Source organism: Poecilia mexicana, unplaced genomic scaffold, assembly GCF_051168715.1.
Source record: "Poecilia mexicana isolate PSO_F unplaced genomic scaffold, ASM5116871v1 scaffold_16, whole genome shotgun sequence".
Lineage (NCBI taxonomy): Eukaryota > Metazoa > Chordata > Actinopteri > Cyprinodontiformes > Poeciliidae > Poecilia > Poecilia mexicana.
Window position 1 is genome coordinate 13,178,669 of NW_028263385.1, and position 20,896 is coordinate 13,199,564.

The 20,896-nt window shown below is 40.3% G+C and overlaps 1 protein-coding gene across 1 annotated transcript; it reads right to left on the minus strand.

Moving 5' to 3' along the window:
• Positions 1-769: 769 nt before the first annotated feature.
• iffo1b (intermediate filament family orphan 1b) lies at positions 770-20,871 on the minus strand. Its single transcript, XM_014993038.2, has 9 exons — positions 17,998-20,871; positions 11,916-11,976; positions 9,797-9,892; positions 7,896-8,036; positions 7,635-7,813; positions 7,406-7,532; positions 6,429-6,515; positions 5,952-6,082; positions 770-5,037 (listed from the first exon to the last, which is right to left on the minus strand). Exons 1-9 carry the CDS (start codon positions 19,011-19,013, stop codon positions 4,944-4,946), a joined length of 1,932 nt encoding a protein of 643 aa, XP_014848524.2. The 5' UTR covers positions 19,014-20,871; the 3' UTR covers positions 770-4,943.
• Between the last annotated feature and the right edge of the window lie 25 nt (positions 20,872-20,896).

Sequence of the window (20,896 nt, forward strand, 5' to 3'; positions counted from 1 at the left end):
CCAGTTTAAACACAGAGCTAAAACCGTGGCAACTAGAAGCATGTGGTTGAGATACATCTGACCAAGAGACATAAAACCAAACAATGGAGGAATCTGTGCATATCTGCACAACTTTGATACTGGAAACTCAAGACTTTGCACCCAGAAAGTAAAATGATTCAAACCAGCCATTTGAAAGAAAAAAAAAAGAAAAACCCAGCATGTCCCCCGTGCTGGTAATGAAGGTGTATGTAAATTTCTGAATGAAACTGAACCGATCTCATCCTTTTCGTGCATGTAAAAAAGAGAAACGTCAGGAAATGTCATAGATCCAAACCTCTATGACAGAGGTTTGTGACAGACCCACTGATAACTCAGTAAAGTCATTAACGGTTCACACACCTCGCATTAAAACTCTTTCATTCATTTTCTCTAAGAAAATATTTCATATTTCAAAAGATAATCTATAGGAAATATCATTTTTCAAAGAAAAAAAAAACATTTAAAAGAAAAAAAATGTCAATCAGTGGAAAATTTGACTATTTTTTTAGAATTTCTGACCAGCTTTTTCTGTGTTTCCACCAGTATTATGATTTATCTTTGACGAGCTGCTAGAAATCCTATCACAGATACTCAAGGCGACTCTGAAACGTTTAATATTTCCACCAGTGAGGAAAAAAACATGTTGAAAGTATAAGATAACTTTCAACCTAAACTTGCCAAGATAATAATTATATGAACTGTAGAAGTTTCAGTACAAACAGAATTAAATGCAAGAGGAAAGACAAAGTGTTGATCATCAGTTGCATCTTTTATTCATTCAGTCTCTCTTTACATACATTACATACTTTAGCTCTGCAGTAAAGCTTCTAAGCCAAAACAACAATAATTCATTTTGACGCAAAGTCACACACTTAAATTTCTCCAAAAAGTCCACAGGATTAATTTCCAAATGTTATGTGACACAAATTTGTATTAGACTCTTGAGGTAAGTTTTTTTTTCCTGTAAAATTTAATCGAAACAGATTTTCATTCAAATTTCAAGTTGATGTTCATTTCAGGCGTGTGATGCGCTTCTTCGAGCTCATCTATATATTCAAAGCTATCTTTTCATTATTATTGTTTCAAAGCCATTGTACAGTCATTTTGCAAAAGCATTAGTTTTTCACTGGTTCATTTTCCTGAACTTGAGTTGTTTTTAAATTGACTTTACTTGGCCAACAGGTAGACTCATAAAGGAAGTTTAGTAATGGAAAATAACTCTCATTTGATTCTGAATTTCACAGGTGACAACAGACAAAAGACAGTCTAATCTAAAATGTCACCCGTTGGTAATTCTGTTTCATTTTCTACAACACTGTGCATCTGCGCCAGTAAAAGTCGTTTTAAAAACACCCACTGAAAAGACTCAAAAACAGACACACGGCACATGCATACAGTAGAGACTCACTCGGTGTCTGAAAGTAAAAGGAAATGGCTTTCTGGGCCTCACACGGCACATCATTTCACATCTTTCTCTTGGATTCAAACGGCATAAAAAAAAATAAAAAAAAACACTCGAAGCAGCTGACCCAAACAGCCCCACATGCAAACGCTGAAAGCTGCCGTCTCTCGTCATCGAAACAAAGTACCGGAGTGAGAATCCCGACATTTCACCTGGTTTAATGAAAGAAACCAGAAGGAGTTTATGATAGTACTGTACAGCAGTGATGTGGGGTTTTCTTCCCCTGACAGTGATGATAGCCAGCGATGCTTTCCTGTATCATTTGGTGTTCAAATGTGCCAAAAAAAACATAAATGAAACATGAGGTATGTGTTATAAGTTCACCTGAAATATGTAAAGGAAGTGGAAACAAGTCTATTTCCAGTGTCGTCTATTTTACAAGAAGCAGCGCTGATTGCTTCATAAGATTTTTATAGTTTTGCTCCTTTCTATGTGCAAACGCTTCTAGGCTCAAAAATAGGTTTATGTACATCAAGCACCTTTGTGACATAGCTTCCACAGATATAACCAGTTATGTTTTTCTCAGCTATTTCCTAATGAGTCATAATCTTGACTTTTATTTTGGCACTCGGTGAGTAACGTACATGAATTTATGACCATTTTGGTTCCTCTGCTGTCTTTACGACGTTCTGCTCCACCATGCAGCTTTGCTTAAGCAACCTGCTCACTCTAAGCTATAGGAGGCTGCAATAACACTCATTATCAAACAGCTCAAAGTGTCTGGGATCCTTAGCGTACAGTTTTGAGCTCCAACTCCAGGCAAGCGTCAGGAGTAATGTTGCTGTAACGTATGCAGACTTCATGGCTAAACTGAAAGTTTTTCATTTTTTCTCTCTCAGCGATTAAAGTGGCACGATATTTGTGTTTAGTACTTCTGTTCACCCCCATAAAAGTTGGATAAAGGCTTGACTGGGGATGCTTGCTGTTGATTTCCACTTGTTTTGCTGCTGAAGCTGCTTATTATGTTGGAGTTTTCCTTCCAGAGATTAACTTAAAGCACTGCTATGGATTACGTAGATGGGGCTCTGAATAGATATTATTTGCTGTCAGCGGATTAGCTGCGGTTTTCTAAACAACCCAAGTCTGGAGAAACAGAGATCAGTTTTCCCTGGCGAGTCAAGCAAACTGTTTGACTTTAAGTCAGGTTTTGTAGAGCATTTTGAGTGTTTAATATCTTACCTGTAGTGGTTAATTGAGCTACTTGTGTTACATTAAACAGTGATTAGCTTTCACCAATGAGTTCAGCTAACGAGTAGTTAGAAAAAGGTCAGAACAACTTCAACCTTAAGCTGACAGTTTCAATTGTTTAAAGCGAAATTCTGTGGCGATGCAATTAGCCGTCAGTATCTTACATGCAGCTTTCTGGGCCGTCAAATTCTGTAAATAATACAAAAAGATGGTGGATATTTGTCCACTGTTGTGGAAAGCTAGCAGTGAATCATCGCATTAAGGATCAAATTTGATTTTTGTTGCCTTAAAACGACTCCAAGTTTAAAAATGGAGGTGGATTATTTAGAGTGGGGCTCTGAGGAGACACTGTGAGCCGTCAGTAGCCTGCAGGTGAGTCAAGCTAACAGCTAATCAGAGCAGAACCAAGTCCAAGGAGGAGCTGTTTCATGTTTGTTTACTCCCCTGCTCACCAAACCTTTTGAGTTTGCATTCGTAAGATAAATTCATTATGTAATACTTATTGCATTCATGTTTTTTTTTCTTGTTAATCTCTTATTTGCAATGAATAAATCTACATTACTCGAGTTTGGAGAAACGAAGATGAGCCCTGATCGCAGAGCTCACAGCCAGGCACAAAGCAGATTTCTGCCACATTAAAACAACTCTGAATGTAAAGGGACTGCTGGACTTGTTTGGGACAGGATTTTGAGCAATAAATATCTGGTTTATAATTAATAAGTTTCAATTATCTCAGTTTGAAGAAGTAAAGATTGTTTCACACCAAACAGTTAAGCTAACAGATAGTTTCAAAGTAGATTCCTGCCACCTTAACCAATCCAAACCTCAAAGGAACCAGTTAGATTGCTTAGAGAGGGTTATCTTAGCAACCGTTTTTAAGCCAACATTGGGAAAACTCTGAATGACCTCTGACCTCAGAGAAGCAAAGATTAGTTCTGACTGAAGAGTAAAGCTAACTGCTAATTTTAAAGCAGGGCCAGGTTGAAAGCAGGATTTTGAAACATTAGCAAAGCGTCAGCGTGACTTTCTGGTCAGAATTTCTTTCAGTTTTTCTAAACTGAAAGCTTTTATTTGCTAATAACACTTTAAAAAAAGCATTTCTGCAGGTCAAAAATGCTTTTTGACCTGCAGATACATAATGTTTACATGGAACAAAGCAATCCTTTGCTTCTGCTTACTTTGACATACTCTGTAGTCCATAAACTGGCTCTTAAAGGAAATCCTCTCGAGAATTTCATCATCCAGTGTTTATTGCATCCATGATTCTTTTAAAACAACGTGGGACGTGTTCAGTGATCATGTCGCTGCCCTGCTGCTGTACCACTCGGTAGTAACGCTTGCTCTGAAAGCAGAGTGTGATGCCGACTCCAACGTTATTAACATGCAACTAAGAGCGACGTTGCCAGTTAATTCTTTGCAGCTGTCTTGCTGAAAGGAGCCATTTTTAGCCGGGGCGGTGGGTCGGAAGATGACATGATTCACAGCCTATAAATAATGAGTGGACAAATACGTCCAAATATATCTATAACTTTTTTTCAGAGTGACCTCACACTAAACTGTCCAGATGGACGAGATATGTACTGAATATGTACTACATGTACTTTTGTATGATGTTCAGCACAGACTCAAACTCTGTTTTGGTACTTTTATACGTTTATCTATTTCTTTGATTTGACAAAATTACCTTGTGAGATTCAATTCATCAGGATGTCTGGAAGGCACATAAATTATGCATCAGGGGATCTAATTAGATTTCAAACACAAACATTGATTAGAAACTACCTGACGGTGAAAAACATCTTTCCCTTATCCCCAGCTGAACATTTATGGGCAAAAAGACTGTAACTACATGAGGAGTGAACATTACAGACTTTATAGAAACTTGAGGATAAGACTTGTAAATATTGCTCATATATCGTCACTGTTGAAGTGTATGATGATTTGAAGATTTAAATAAGTTAGTTTATAGTTTTTGTTACCTTCCTGCATCACGATAATTAACAGCAGCTTGTTTTTCTAACAATCAGTTCGGGATCTTAACTTTCTTAAAGTCTGAAATCAATCAGTCTGAATTTTAGGTTTCCCTCAGACTCATGGGCAACACATCGTATGGGCAACACATCGCCAATTAATTACAGAATATCTCCAATGAATTTCCTCAAATGTAAACACGGTGTCGCCGTAGTTTCGCGTGTATGCGGTGTGGTACTGTCGCTGTTTGTAGCAGAGGTCACATGAACGCAGCGTCCTTCAACGGCCGAGTGACGAAGTGTCAAGATCTCCCATTGCTCGACGAAGAGGGCGGGGAGGATGAAGACCTGTCGGTGTCTCTCTGGTCGCTCTCCTCTGACGGCACGACGGGATTACTGCATGCAGAAAACACGGAAAGAGAAACAAGCTGCAGAAAGTAAGAGAGATTCTTGAGCTAATAGGTTTCGTAAAATGAAAAGAAAATGTTCAGCTTGATAAGAGACACTGACACAGAAATTGTAAAGTTAGTTTAGGAAAATAAATCACAAAGTTTATTTATTTCAGTCCTATACGTTTCATATTACATGACAAATATAGGATGTGTTACAGGGTATTAGTTCAGTTTTTATTCATGACTACGATTAATCGCCAATGATAATAATGATAATCAGTTTATCATATAATTAGAATATTAGACCAAAGTGATCCTTTCGGCTGCATTTCGTTAACTAGAGGTAAGACAATCATGATTCCCAACTTGATCTAATACATGACAATGAGGCGTTAGATACTTTAAAGGCCTTTTAGAGTCCAGATCTGCACCTGTCTGATCTTTGAAAACTGCATTTCTTCAAAAAATATTTCTAAACAGACGATTAACAGACTCAGACTCTCAGAGTTTTGACTTCTTTTGTCTACCTGCACCACAGTTTTACTTTAAAACCTTAATAGCCAACATAAACATCCTAAAATTATGCAAATGTGTATAAAAATTAGTGTTGTCAATCAATTAAAAAATTTAAGCAGATTAACCATGCTCTAGAGATGTGATTAATCACGATTTTCAAAATCATGCATGTAACCGTGCTTATAAATATGAACATATGCATATATAAATGTCTTGCTTTCCAGGTTTTCAAATTTACGAAGGTTTCAAACTATAAATTGGTTTATACATTTATAAAGTCAGGATTGACAAACATTATAACGGCTTAAAGCTTAACAAATGTCGTAAATAGGGAACCTGAAAAGTTCTAAAAATATAAAAATGCTAGTGTGACGTGAGAGCGATGTGAGTGTGTGTTTGTACCTGTCTCCACTCTGAGTGATGAGCCTCCTGCAGGTCTCCATCTGAACATCCAGGCCTCTCTTCATCGAGCACATCTCCATGTACTCATGCAGGTGTCGGTTCATGTCGCTCTTGGCCGTGGCCAGTTCCAGCTGGAAACACATCCCAAAGACTCAAATCCATAAAATCAAAGAGAGGGATGTTTAATCCGACTTTACAAAGTGGTTCACGTGTAAAAGATTAGAAAATACAGGATTCAAACCCCAGCGTTATTAGTCAAATTAAAAATCGGAAAAAAACGTTTCGTCGGTCTCCGTTTTAAGATTTTACACCGCAACTTCCAAATGTGCATGCAACACATCCATAAACATATGGAAAGCTGTGTTAGATCACTGTTCAGATGAGGTGAGAATGAAAGTAAACGAAAGGAAAAGAAATGAAAGAACAAAGGTAACACACATGGGCAGGAATCTTATTTAAGTTTAAAAAATGTCTGACCTCAATCTGGTCAATTGTCTCTTGGTATTCCTTCTCGCGGGACTTGAACAGACACTCTGTGTCATTAATCACCTTTTCCAGACAGTCCTCCTCCCACAGACAAACACAGAGACCGACAGTTTGAGAACAGGAAAATAAATATGTAGAGATGATAAAATGTAGTAAGCATAAAATGAGCCTGTTGTTGAATAATCCGACACAGGAGAGACAACAGTCCAACCATAGCTCCCATGGTTGTTTTATGCTCAGATTTCACTGACTAGCGCAGCTGTTCGTTTCAAACAGACTATTCAATAATGAAGCAGCTGCTGAATGAAATCAAACACCTACATGCATTTTTTTGTTTTTTCGGGAACAAACGAACAGGAAAGGTTGTAAACGTCTCGGTACTGAAACTGTCCTGGTGTTAGAAGAGACATCAAACGACATCAGGAGCTTAAAAAACATGAAAAACTTCAAAATGCGAAGCTTTTTGAAGTCCTGATGTCACAGAGACAGTCTGGCAAGAGCAGAAAAGCACTGATGATTTTCATAATACTAAACAAAAACAAATTAATCTCCTCAGGGTTAGTTCAGCTTAAAACTGTTTATTTAATGAAACTGCATAAAAAAGTAAAACTGTTTGAATATTATAATGTGGAGAAATTTATACCGAACTGTGCAGATAGATTTTAAGCGCGCCAGACACAAACTGACCCCTGTATCATTTGTTCTATGTTATTTTTCTAAACAGACTTTCTTGTCATATTTGAAAACAATCTTGATTTGTGCAGATATAAAAACTTTCTGAAGGCCTATCAAAGTTTTTATTTGCACTTTGGCAGCTTTTCAGTCTTTTTCAGCCCTGCCTTCATCACTGAAGAGTGTTGTTATTCTGATTGTGCTTTGAAATTGGACATTTTTCACCAAGACATCATATATTCAGGCTGTCGCTGCAGGATTGTTTTCTAAACGTAACTCGCATTGGTACAGCTTACCTCTCCTGGGGGATGGGTCGGATCTGGAGGCAGAGTGCATCCTGGGAAATCCTCCCAAAGAAGCAGAGTCTCCTCAGTCTCCTCCCAGGCCAGACTGTCGCAGTCGTCCTCAAACTCACATTCACGTCTGTGACGACAACACAAACACACACGTGCATTTAGTGGTTAATAAAACCAGACTGGACTATTATCAGATAATTGTCTTTGTGGTTAAAAGCAGACCACTAACAGCTGAGTCAGCATCCTCTGCATCTCCTCGTTGATCTGATTGGCTGAAGACCCAAAGTGCTCCTCTTCTTTAACCACTTCGCCTTCAGAGCTGCTGACGGGTTCGTCACATTCGCTCCCGTTAAAGGACAGGGGCGTCGGCTTGCGCCGGATACTCAGAGATGATTGGTTGTTTGGAACCTGCAGTGACATTAACAAGATTATGTTCAGGAGATCAAACTCAGTCGACGTTTGCTAAGTGAAAGCAAACAGGCCCGAGTACCTGGTACATTTGGATCACGTCTTCACAGTTCCTCTGCTGCGCGACGTCACACAGCCGAGCAGTGATGTCGATTCGTCTGCAGATGTCCATGTCCACTTTCATGGCTTTCTCCTGGATTTTGGTGTCCAACTCAGACAAATTCTGCAGAGGACAGAATCAGGTTCCAAAATCAAGGGGGGGGAAAAAAGACACAGCAGGAGAGCCAACTAAAACATCTTCCACTGGATTATTGCTGACGTGTTAGCACAGCACCTTGAAAATGTATTCAAACACAGCTAATTTTTTTTTTCCACACATTTTGTCACTTTATAACTAAAAACTTCAATATATATTTTGGACTCTTCAGTTATAAAACAACAAGAAGTGCATAACTGTGAAGTGGAAGTTAAATCACACATGGTTTCCAACAATTTCTAGAAATCTGGTCTGAGAAGTGTGGCGTGCATTTATATTTAAATTAAATTAAATTACTCCAATTATGGCTGGATAATATGGCTGAAAAACATGTCAGAATATCAGGGTTTCATATCAGTTGATATTTATTGATCACTTGATATTTTTTGATTAGTTTTTTTTGTTTGTTTGTTTAAAATTTCTGAAAAACTGCCCAACTGCTGCTTCACCAGAAAATGTTGTTTCACTCATTTCCTCCTTTCACTCCTCAACTTTGTACTTTTATTTTCGAGTAGTTATGAGGCGCGACAGCAAAACTTTAATCTGCTGCTGCGCGTGTTACTCAACAGGTTGTTGCTAGGTAACCACGTTGTCACTAGGTAACCACGTTACCCAACAAGTTGTTGCTAGGTAACCAAAGAGTGAGTGAGTGAGTTGATGCCTCTAACCCTGCTTGAGTGGTTGTGAGAGGCTGAGTGACTATAAAGTCTTCCTCTGCCTCTGTGCAGTTCTGAATCGGAGTTCAGAGAAATTATTGAACAATCTACCAGACGTATTGATACTGATCACGTATCTTTCACGATATACAGCTCTGAAAAAAATGAAGAGCCCACTGCACTGAACCCCATTGAAAACCTCCTGGTTATTCTATCAAATATAGATTTCTGAGCTCTTCCTGATTTCGAACATTAATATTGTTTCTTTGATTTATTTGAGGTCTGAAATCACTGCATCTTTTTCCTTACTTTGATCATTCCTCATTTGCTGCAAATAAATACTAAAGTTTTTATTTGAATTTCAGAGACATGTCAGTTGCTCATATGATAAAACAACAATGTTCATTTTACTCAAACATTCACTTATAAAGAGTAAAAGTGATCATTTTAAGTGGTCTCTTAATTTGTTTTTCCAGATCTCTATTTTGTTACTGTTTATCTGTCCAGCCCTAACTCCAGTTCTACTTTATAAAATCCATTGCATCTTCTATAGTTAGTATATAATTATATTAATTTAACATCAGTGTCAAAGCAGCTCTTTTCTGAAGGCCTCAGATGGTTTGCTAGAAAACATTAGGGAACAAACAGGATCACGAAGAATAAGAAATCCAAAGAAAGTCCAGGTTTAATTCAGAATCGGTGGCGAGATTTAAACATTGTTGTTCACAGAGTGACACTGGTTGTATTTTCAACCAGTTTTTAAAACAATCTTTTCATGTATTCCACCTTTTTGTTAATCTACCACATGAAATGCATCCACGTTTGTGCTGCAAACACACAAACAATGAAAGAGGTAAAAATACGTTTACAAGGCTAAGAACTTGGAACGCTTAGCGATCATTCACAAAGTTTATTTCATCGTTAAGAATCTTACCGGAGACCACTAAGGATAATGAATAATAAATTTGCACATTTTCTTTAGGAGAAGCCGCAGTCTGTCAAATGAGAAAGCGTTGATTGGCGCTACAATGAAAGTGATGGTCATGTTGTGACTGCGTTCACTCCGCTCACGTTGCTCATGAGGCCTTTGAAGAGAACCAGCTCCGCCTTCAGCTGCTGCACCCTGAGAGCCAGCTCGTCCTGACAGCCTTCACTCTCCTGCAGGTCCTGCTCACAGAACAGTAACCAGAAAACAAGAGTCATGAAAACACCCGCAGAGACGTCCGGCTGTAAAACACGACACTTAAAAGCAGTTTCTCTTCTTCTGCAGAGCGTTCAGTGACACTCCAGATGCAGATTGGGTTTTGGGGAAGTCTAGACGAGTTTTTCCTCTAACTTGTTTAGGTGCGCAGCGATGATGGTCAGGCTCTTATCTTTCTGGAGTTGTGTTTTTTTGCCGTTTGTGGTCGATCTGGCTATGTAAAGCTGCCATCTAAACGGGGTCAAGGTAAAGATTCCTGGCAGTGCTGCATGTAGGTATAAAACAGCCCGCACACACAGGAAACCAAAGACATAATGTGCGTAGATCGAAGCACAACTGCAGGAAGTACAAATAAGGCAGCCTAACACACGGAGAGGTAAGTATCTAATTTAGTAGAGGGACTTCCTCTGTGAAAATGCCTTCTTTTGAAAAAGATGTTAACTGATTTGAAAATGAATAATTAGCAGAGATCAGTGGCTGCAGCATGCATCAGTAAGTACTAGGGAAATTATGAGTGGATGAGAAAGGGGTGACGGTTCTTGCTCATCACGTTCATCCTGCAGCTGTGTACAACCATTCCAACCAATAAATCAATTGAAATTAATTATATTACAGCAAAACAGAAAACTGGCATTTCAAAGTGAAGATTGGTGCCAACACGACTTTTACCAGGATTTGAGTTTATATATATATATATATATATATATATATATATATTAGAGGTGTGCCAATCGATCGGTCACCGATCATAATCGGGCCGATTTCCGTGAAAAAGTGCATGATCGGTGATCGGCGATCATTGGCTCTTGTTGCCGATACCGATCACCTGCTTCTCATTTCCAGCCTGCCTGTGCAGCTGGTCTCCTCTTTCCTTCACACTGCGCAAACGCGCAGCAACAAATCCTAAGCGATGTGTAACTATAACGCACTGAGTGAATGGGGAAGTTTGCGTATTGCGGCGGAAAATTAAAGCACGTCAAAATGCATCAACACAACGAAGCTAATACGACATAAAAACAGTGCCATACTTGACGGAGATTGGCTACATCGAGGCTCACTGCAGTAAAAAAGACATACGGAGGATCAGATAGCAGGTAAAGCAGCGCACAGCTACAAACACTCACCCGGATTAGCATGACGGTCAGAAAGCTAAACAAATAACCCGGAAAATTATTTAAGTCTTCGAGCTGCTATGTAAGACGCTGGTTCTGCTCTCCTGTTGAACCGCTGCTACGCTACAGGTAGTTAATATTTCACAGACGGAGCTTCGCTTCTGCTCCACCTGGTAGTGACTCTCACACCGAACCTGCTTAAAGCTGCAGGATATAACTTAAAAAAATAAAGTTTATATACGTATTAAAACTTTCACTGTCCTAACATGAGACAGATAATCTCTGAAAAAATAATCGATCTCCTCCCTGATCTTCATAATTACTCCGCGGAGTCAGAAACAGCCAATCAGAGCTAGCAGTAATCAGCTAGCCGCCATGCTATCAGGAAGTTTTCAGTAACTCTGGATTGTTTATTGTAATGGATCCTGTTTTTGCCTTTGAATGTTAAGTTTTATACTTGAACTTCTTGGCAATGTTGAGAGGTTTTATTTTGGCTCTTTGTATTATTTAGCCTCTTCAGAGCCTTCATATGTCATCAGTCTGTTAAAGATAGTATATCAATAGCAGTACAATTTGCACAATGCCTGTTTTGTTTTGTTTTCTTCTTGGAAAAAGTTATTAAAGCAAGTTTTTGTCTAAATTAAGGTGAAATCATGGTTCCTTTTTCCACATAATGTAACTGGTAGGGTTTATGATAAAAAAAAAAAATAATAATAATTATGTGATCGGTATCGGTGATCGGCCCTCATGGCTGATCGGTATCGGCAGGAAAAACCTGATCGGCACATATATATATATATATATATATATATATATATATATATATATATATATATATATATAGATCCATGCAGGAACTTTTGCCAGACAGTGTTACCTCTTGAAGATCTGCAATCTTCTGCTGCAGGTCCATCCTCATTGTGTATTCTTCCTCCCATCTAAAAACACACACGTGCCAGGGTAAGTAGCAGTTTCAGCCAGTCTGTACTCCTGCATCTTACTCCAGACAAATATAAAGTGCATGTCATTGCGCCATCTTTGACGTAAACTATCAATCCTCAAATATTCCGTGAGGTTGCTCAGCATCCATTCAAAATTTTGTCTATGAGAAACAATACAGCACATGCCATAGCAGATATAATGCAACAGAGGGAACATTTCCCAAAGCTGCACAGCTGGAGGCCTCTGAACCAGCTGACAGAAAACTGCCCTCGCCTAATGCGATCAACGTTTTTTTTTTGTTTGTTTTAAATTTCTGAAAAACTGCCCAACTGCTGCTTCACCAGAAAATGCTGTTTCACTCATTTCCTCCTTTCACTCCTCAACTTTGTACTTTTATTTTTGAGGCGCGACAGCAAAACTTTAATCTGCTGCTGCGCTAAAAAAGGATCTCTACCATTTGTTATTCACAAATAAATATCAAAGGTAGGAAGAATCTGTTTTTAAAGAGATGGTTTTTCAAGTCAAACATACATTTTTTAAATAAATTATGTGATGATAATTAGATTTAAAATGAGTTTTAGCTTCAATGCACATAGTTTGAGGTCATAAGCTTACAATAAGTCTTAATAAACATCTCTACTCTGCAAGATGAGCAGAGAGATATCAAATGTTTAGCAACTGAGCTTGCAGAAGATTTGCTTATGACTCCATATGTAATTACTGATGGAGGAATCTGTGCGTGACAGAAAAATTGATGCAAGTGGTCAAACGGCACCACGTCAAGAACCGTCATTCTGTCAAATTTGGAAAAGCAGCGACAACGCCTTGTAAACATCAACTTCAGTGCGTTTGTTCAGACAATTATTTCATAAAACAACACAAAGATGAGGTGTTTACAACATTTTTTTGCAAATAAAAACCTGAAGAGTGTGGCAACCATTTTATTCAGCAGCCCTAAATAAATTACAGTGCTTCTACTGAACTTGATAAGTCTAAATCCAGATGTTCTGGTTTATTAGAGAACATTAGAGATCAAAGAGCATCACGAAGATCAAGGAACACAGATGTTTATAAGTTTAAAAGGAGGGTCGGGTTAGAAAACGACACCCCAGGTTTTGAAGAGACATGGTGGTCAGACCAAGAATGACCACCAACAAGATTATTCAGGAAAGCAGCCAAAAGGCCCACAGAGGCTCTGCAGGAGCTGCAAAGGTTTTCAATAGAACACCTGGAATCCACAAATCAGCCTTTCATTAGAATGGCATCTTAAGAGTATATCCATGTAGGAGACACGGCAAATATGCTGCAGCTGGAGGAAACTACAGCTGAAAATGTTGCCGTCTGGTGGAAAACCTGCACATTTAGTCAAAGTCAAGACCTGAATCCAATAGAGGATCTGGGGCAAGACATGAAAACTAGAGTTAGGAGATCCTCTCTGTCCCGTCTGACTGAGTCTGAGCCAATTCAGAATACACAATGGGTAAAAACATTAGTCTGCAAATGTGCTCAAAAGGCTTGCAGCTGTAATTGCAGCAAAAGTTGGTTCTACAAACGTTTTGACTCAGGAGAACTGAATACAAATCAAAACTTTTAAGATTTGCATTTGTGAAGAAATGAAAACAAAGGTTTCAGTGCAGAGCTGTTGTCTTGAAGGTCCCGGGTTTGAATCAGACGACAGGCGGACGGGAAAAAAAGTGGAAACCGTTAACCTTTTTTTCTGTATTTTAAAAGTAATATGAAAAGAATTTGTAAAAGTTGACAAACTACTTTTGATTTCGAAAGGCACTTATTAGACTTGCATGCTATAATTGACTCAAAGCAACTCTTTTGTCCCTTAGGTGTAAAGGAAAGGCAAAAATTACTGAGAAGGAAAAACTTTTACTGTCAGAAGGGTTTTCCTACATGGGTTCTAGGGTCTGAAAGACATCACTTGGTTTGTGGGGAACAAATGAAAGAAAACTTTGAAGAAAAAGTCAGAAATATAAATGTATGATTTTTTTATTTTTAGTTTTATCTGCTTTCAATTTTTGACTCATGGTTTTAAAACACCATCCTAAGACCTCTTCATAAGGACCAATTTATTTTGACTCTGGAATGATATAATTTCAAGATAAAATACAAAGATTTCTAAAAAGAAAGGAACTCTAACAACTCTCACTTTGCTTTCATGCTGCATGAAAAGCAAACAGCTGAAACGTTTGCGGGGAAACGTGTGAGAAGTAAACTAAGCACTTTGCTGACTTCCTGACAGATGACTCGCATGCAGCTGCTCACATGATTGACTCACAAATCTTAACTTTAATACACTGAGAAGCCGCGAGACGAAAATGTGGTCTTATACCATCCACATCATGAGGGGAAAATCCACGCTCTGCATTCTGCTAAAAACTCTTGCAGAACGCTGCAAAACGCCAAACCCATCAGGGAATACTAAATCTGAAAGGATCCGAGTCATGAAGGAGAGGGGGCTCCAGGCGTTGAAGGGGGGGACGCTTGCTCGATGGGCGAGGTGCACAAAGTCGAGGAGTGCTGAGGCCCCCTCCTTTTAGCTGCTACAGCTTTGCAGAGCATGCTGCATTGCAGATACAGTGTGTGTGGGGGGGGGAGGGGGGGGTACTGCGCAATGGAAGAAAGTGTGAGCAAAGGAGAGGAAGTGGGATGTCTGCTTCTGGTTTGCTCATGTAAAGGTAAGAAGAGATAGAGAGTGCGGTTACAAAGGAGGAGGGAGGTGAGGGGCACCGACTGACATGAAAAACAACAAGACACGGATGACAGAGGCTTGGATCAGTGCAACCTCGCTTCTATTTGGAAATGACGAATAACGTCACAATTGGAGAAATTTAAAGGCTCTCATCAGATGCCTGATTCATTTATTGTCTCAGCTGGACACGTGTTAATTCGGTCTCTATAGTCTCGATTTGCAAAGAAAGCAGGAGTCGGAGCAGCGTCGCATTCCTGAGCGGCTGCAGTCGTCCCTCCGCCTCGTCCACAAAGAGCCACTATGACGCGGCTGGGATGGTCTCTGAAGAATGAGGCGCTGATCGCTGGGACACAATGCGAGGGCATGCGGTGACGAGTGCGCAGGAACATGAGGCCTGCTGAAGGTCACTCAGAGAAGACAATAACTAACTGTGTCCCACACTGAAAACGAGGATTTAAAGGTGCATTACCTCCAGAAAAAGGGGGTTGATGCTGTGTCTTTAACATTCACGAACTATAAAGGGATACTTCAGTGAGGTCCTGTTAGAAAGTGAGAAGCAGAAAGTAGATGACTCTCTTCCCATCTTCATTCAGCTTAGATCCAGGTTAGCTTTGCTTTTAGGCTAAAGCTACAGGCTGTTCAGACCTTTAGCCCCCTAAAGTTAAGCTATTTTACTGTCCATTAAATTGATTTTAAATTAACATTTCTCTTCAGCACCTAAAATATCCAAAACAAACAAAACCCAAAATGCACAAGGGACACAGCCAAAATTTTCATCCCATTTACACTGGATGATTTATAACAGAGAAGTGATTATTTACAGGGGATATGGGTGCATCACCATTAACTTTCTTGTGTGAAACACGTACAGTGAAGTGTTTCCAGTTGTATTAAAAAAGCAAATCCATCTATTGTCTATCGTCCAAAATCGGAGGTACCAGGTCCAGACGGGGAAACTGGAGGATTCCAAGGCATTCCTAAGCCAGAAGGGATATACAAGAGTTTTCCCCAGAAACCAACCTGGATCCAGTGATTAACTGCTTCTAGCAACTTCTTAGCATCAGTTCTTGGTGTCTCCACCAAGATGAACTCTGGGCCCCTTGCAAAAATCTGCAAAACTACAGAACTTTAACTATAATAAAATGTCGAATTGGCATCATTACTCAGTTTAAGTAGGCCAATACTCTGCTTTCAGTGGCTCTCAGAGCTGATTATTTTCCACCAAGTCTATAAAAAAAACCTTTCTGACTCAGTTTTTGAAAACTTCTGGGTTTTTAATGGTGTCGTTAAACCTAAAGCCTTCACAAACACCACTGGATGTCTAAAACAGTGGTGTCACATTAAGGAGACATTATTAGAGCATTTGTTTGCCGAGATACAGGGATGAGCGATATTAGCGTGTTTAGATTGCCTCCATGCACTGTGATCCTTCATAAACACACAGAACAAAACAGGGAAAAAGGTCAAACAACAACTGGATGAGACATATTTTATGACGAGGCTCTAAATCGGATCTTGCAGGTGCAACAGCAAACCAGTCCTCTGACTTGGAGGGAGAAGTCGATACTTTATGGTCTCAGACTGGCTGCTTCACACCTAACGGTGAACCAGTGCACAATAAAGTTCGTCGGCTGCACCTGGAGATCCATAATTACCATAAACACGACTAGCATGTGAACACAATAACAATTAAAGTGGCTTAAAAAGCTAATATGTGACAGTTATTTAGGTGAAATCTGTTTTATTGCTTCCTTTACTATCAGTTACTCCAACCAGAAATGTTTTTCATACTCAATCTTCAGAAGGTGTTCGACGCAGAATGCTAATTGGTGACGCACTGCCTCCTACGTTCATTTCCGGTGTAATTAATTATTGGCCTCTGTCCAACATTAAGTGCAACAGTTTATGGGTCAAAAAAAATAGAGCTTGCAGAAATATTTTTTATTAAAAGTTGTTTTAAGACATTAGAAGTCTAATTTGGCCTTGGCTCCTCCTGGATTAGCCGTTAACTTCACCTGAAGGGTGGGCGCTTTCATATCGTCTATCATTTAAAGTGATACATTTCTAGCAATGACAAGAATTTTGGTTCGTAGTTGTCACGACAAATTCTAAGTAATGGCGCTTGTACCCCGCCAAAACTGTCTGTATTGATTGAGATTGTTCGTATCAATAATCTTAAAAATATGGTTAAATGCGGTTACTGTGAGCAGCTTAGTGATGCAAGTCACACGTCTTTATCTGACTGGTGTTTTAAAGAAGCACATTACAGCTGTATCCGTTTGTGGGGATTTGATGGCTGTGTCATGCAGTCAGAACCACACAGTTAACTAAAAAGAAGTAAAAAGTTCTTATTGCCACTTTTACTGTTGCAAAATATTGTGATAAAACTTTATCGCCCATGGCTGCTTCTCCTTCAGTCTCTGACACCAACAGATCTGCATAATGTAGCTGCAAACTCAACACCACTCTGAAACGCCACAGTTAAAAACTCCTTTTAGCATCTCTGCAAAAGGTATGCAGTTCAACTTCTCAAAAAAAAGTCTGAATTATTAGAGTCCACAGAACAACATCTGATAACAGATACTTCTCACTAATCTGAATTTATACTAAACCAAGATGCTTTAAGAGTTATATACCGCAGGTTAGATATTAACATCTTATACGGTTTCAGCAGAACCCCATATGACTAAATCCTGAGTTATCCTCTTAAAGGGAAAGTCACACTGAACGCATTGCAGCAGTAAGCTGTTGTTCTGAGAGGAACATTGCAGAGTGATGTCATCTCACAGCCATGGCCTAAATCTGGCCCACATGATCATGATGATGATGGTGATGATGACATTTAGCTGATTAAATCGTTAAAGAAACAGAGATGAAGAATTCTAACCAGCAATAAGCTAAAAGAACCAGAAGCGGCCTCTGTTGTATCACTGGCTCAATAACAAGAAACTTCGGCTGCATTTTAGGAAATGAGTGCCACCATCTGGCCTTTCTGCAGTCCTAACAGTCAGTCACATTTATATTTAGCTCCTCACATGTGCATTTGTTTTCCATGGCATTTGTGGCAGCAGCACCTGCCCCTGTGCTGAAAGCATGAGGTGAATGCAGACCAAGCTGGAGGTGCAGGATGGGCAGGTTTTGTGCTGACTCTGCAGATCAGCTGTCTCCTGCTGAAGAAAGCTGATCTGCAGCTGCTTAGCAGTCCTGCTCACCCATCCAATGAAGACCGTGAAAAAAAAAACACACTCAAGAAATAATTCTGCAATGAGAGGGTTTGTAGTATAACAGTTAAATAAAAGTGTTTTAGTCCATTTACCTGCGTTTGTACTCGTCTCTCTCTCGCTTCACCTTGGCCAGGACGTTGTAGAGCGCTCGAATCTCAGGGGTGATGGTGTCAATCTGGACCCCGACTCCATCCGGGTGCATCCAGGACACCCCGGGGCTTGGCAGGCGCTCTGCCCCGGGGCCAAACTTACGAGTGTGGTTGTAAGACCAGATGGTCCCCGGGAGAAACCGTGGAGGAGGGTTGGTGGAGTAGCTTTGGGTTGTTTTATTCGACCCTGGAGAGTCCACACACGGAGAGGCCTGGCTGATGGTGATGGCTGGGTTACAGGTGCCACTAGTTTGGGTAGAGCTGGAGTTTTCAGAGCCTGCTGGTGGGTGGGTTGTTGCAAATGAAGGTGGGAACAGGCTCGTGGGCCTCCTTGCTGAGTTGTTGGTGTTGTGGAAGGGAAGAGAGCCTGGCCTGAGCGGGATGGTCCCTACAAACCCCGTCTGCACCCCGGCCTCCTGGGTGTGCAGCTTGTTCTCACAGCATCCATTCTGACAGCCCTTGTTGGCATCCAGCGCCTGCTGCAGCTGCTTCTCCAGTATTTTATTCCTGCGCTCCAGTTCGTGCACTTTGGCCAGAAAGCATCGGAACCTCAGGTTGAGGGTCTTGAGTACGCTGATGTTAGAGCCCAGGTCGTTCCTGAGGGCCATGGCTGCAGGGGGGTGCGGCTGCTGCTGGTGCTGCGGCTGCTGCTGGTGCTGCGGCTGCTGCTGCTGCGGCGGTGGGGCTGCGCGGTGCTGGTAGGGGCCGCTGTGGGTGTGGTGGAGGTAAGGGGAGGTCTGCGGATGTCCCGGCTGATCGGGCCCCAGGGCGGCCTGATCACCCAGGAGAAGAGACGCCGGGTCCGGTGCGCCGAACGCGGCTTCGGGAAGGAGGACGGAGGGGGAGTCCGGGTGTCCGGGGGCCTGGCTCTGCTGGGGGTGCTGCTGGAGATGCGTGTTGGCCCCCAACAAAGGATTCATGCTATGGTACTTAAAACTAAAGCGCTGCAGATCTGGCATGAACTCGGGCGGAGAAATGTCTTGCTACAGCAGAATAATATTTCAAGATAAACTTCACTTAACAGCAGCGCGTAGCCCGCAGAAGCAGCGTAAAACCACCACTGTTTTACCTGATTATGTAAGCGTTTATAAATAAAAACCTGATCCTTAAAGCCCGGAGGTCTTAACGTCGGCTGTTGCTGCTGCTGGATCCCTGATCTCTGACGGTCCACAACAACAACAACAGCAAATATGGAACCGAAACCCAGCAGAGGTAAACTCCACCAAACACCAAAGAGATAGCTGCAAAATAAACCGAATGAAGTGAAGCGGAAAAAACGCAGAGGATGAATGAACAACAAACAAATCCAGCTTCTCCGCGTTAATGGTGTTCAGGCTGGGAGATGTAACCGCAAGCAGGAGCAAGTGCTGCGGGATTGGAGGATCCTGCTACCGTAAATACACGAATAGAAGTCCACAAAGCTCAGCGGCGCTCAGTGTTTCTGCCCCTCACTCATTATGACCCGTTACAGCCACAAACTTCAACTTGATTTGATGTATTTGATACATGATTTTAGAAACCTTAAAAAAAAAAAAAAAAAAAGATTCTACTTTTGTATCTGGACCCATTTAATCCACTACGATCAGTTTCTTTCACATCACACCATAAATAACATTTTAAACGTATTCAGAGCTTTGAACGTCGCACAAAACTCTACTTTATCGATGGGAAATAGTTTGGCACAACTGAAAGAGAGGCAGGAAGTCATTACTGGAGACAAATTGGCAGTTCTAATCAGAAGAGTCCAAAGTTGAATGTTTTTGACAGACCTGCAAAGCACAATATGTTTATGTTTCCCAAAATAAACACACCGCCCTCACAGTGACACTTAGTGGCAATAGCATGCTGTGGAGAAATCAGGGAAATGCTCGAAGAAATTCTGTTGAAGGCCTGTTCTCAATTCATTTTTATTTTGGTTACAGCTGATTCTAGCACAAACCATTTTCAACACAGCTGGCTGTCATTCTCAACAGCTCCATTTCTTTATGGATCTTATTTTGCTTTTTTTTTTTTTTTTTTTTTTTTTAAAGACAGTTGCCACACCACCAATTGAGTTGATTTATTTTAAGGATCTTGTAACAATATTAGTTTCATATGCATGAAAAAATGTGAACGTATAAACCAAGTATGCTTTGGACTCATGATGGGCCAGGGACAAGCAGTCTCTATTGTGCAAGACCTAACTTGTCAAATTCAGCTTGGAGTTTTTACTTAATAGTCCAATTAAATGCATCATTTTGAAAATTTGGATACATTTCTCATAGTAGCAGTAAGTTTGAACAACCATTTCATTTTTTTTCAGATTGGGAAAATGTGGATCCATTTCAAAAGATTTAAAAAGTGGAAAGAATGATTTAATTTTGAGCTGTAGTAAAATAGGAAAGTTTGTGAAATGACACATTCAGACTGTTCTGTAGATCTGGTCCAGTTTCTGTTTGAGCTTTGTCATTACAAAAGCACTTTAAGCCTTTGGAAAGGACATTGAACACCAAATTAAATCTAAGCAAACTTGCATGCAAGCCAGAATAGTAAAAATAAATAAGTCCACCAGATGCCAAAACAAGGTACCTAAAATTTGTATTTTTTTAATCAGTACAAGACTCACTGTTCACATTTTTACCCATTATAAAGAAATGAAAACCTGCTGCACATAATCTGCATATTCAAATTCCTCCCACACTATTGCATGAGTAGGAAGGAAGAACACTCCTTCAGCATCACCTGCCTTTGCATTTGATGCTGAACACATAATTGCAAGTCCTGCTAATGCAGATATTTTTAGATGCGACACATTCGAGATTATGTTTCCTCACCACACCAAAGAGCTGGTGAATGGCTTTGT

Excerpts from the sequence above, each read along its gene's own strand:
- iffo1b (XM_014993038.2), bottom strand. The coding sequence starts at position 19,013 with ATGCCAGATCTGCAGCGCTTTAGTTTTAAGTACCATAGCATGAATCCT. Across the intron at positions 6,083-6,428 it reads AGACAATTGACCAGATTGAG|CTGGAACTGGCCACGGCCAA; the intron begins GTCAGACATTTT and ends ATGTGTTTCCAG. Across the intron at positions 5,038-5,951 it reads ATCACTCAGAGTGGAGACAG|TAATCCCGTCGTGCCGTCAG; the intron begins GTACAAACACAC and ends TTCTGCATGCAG.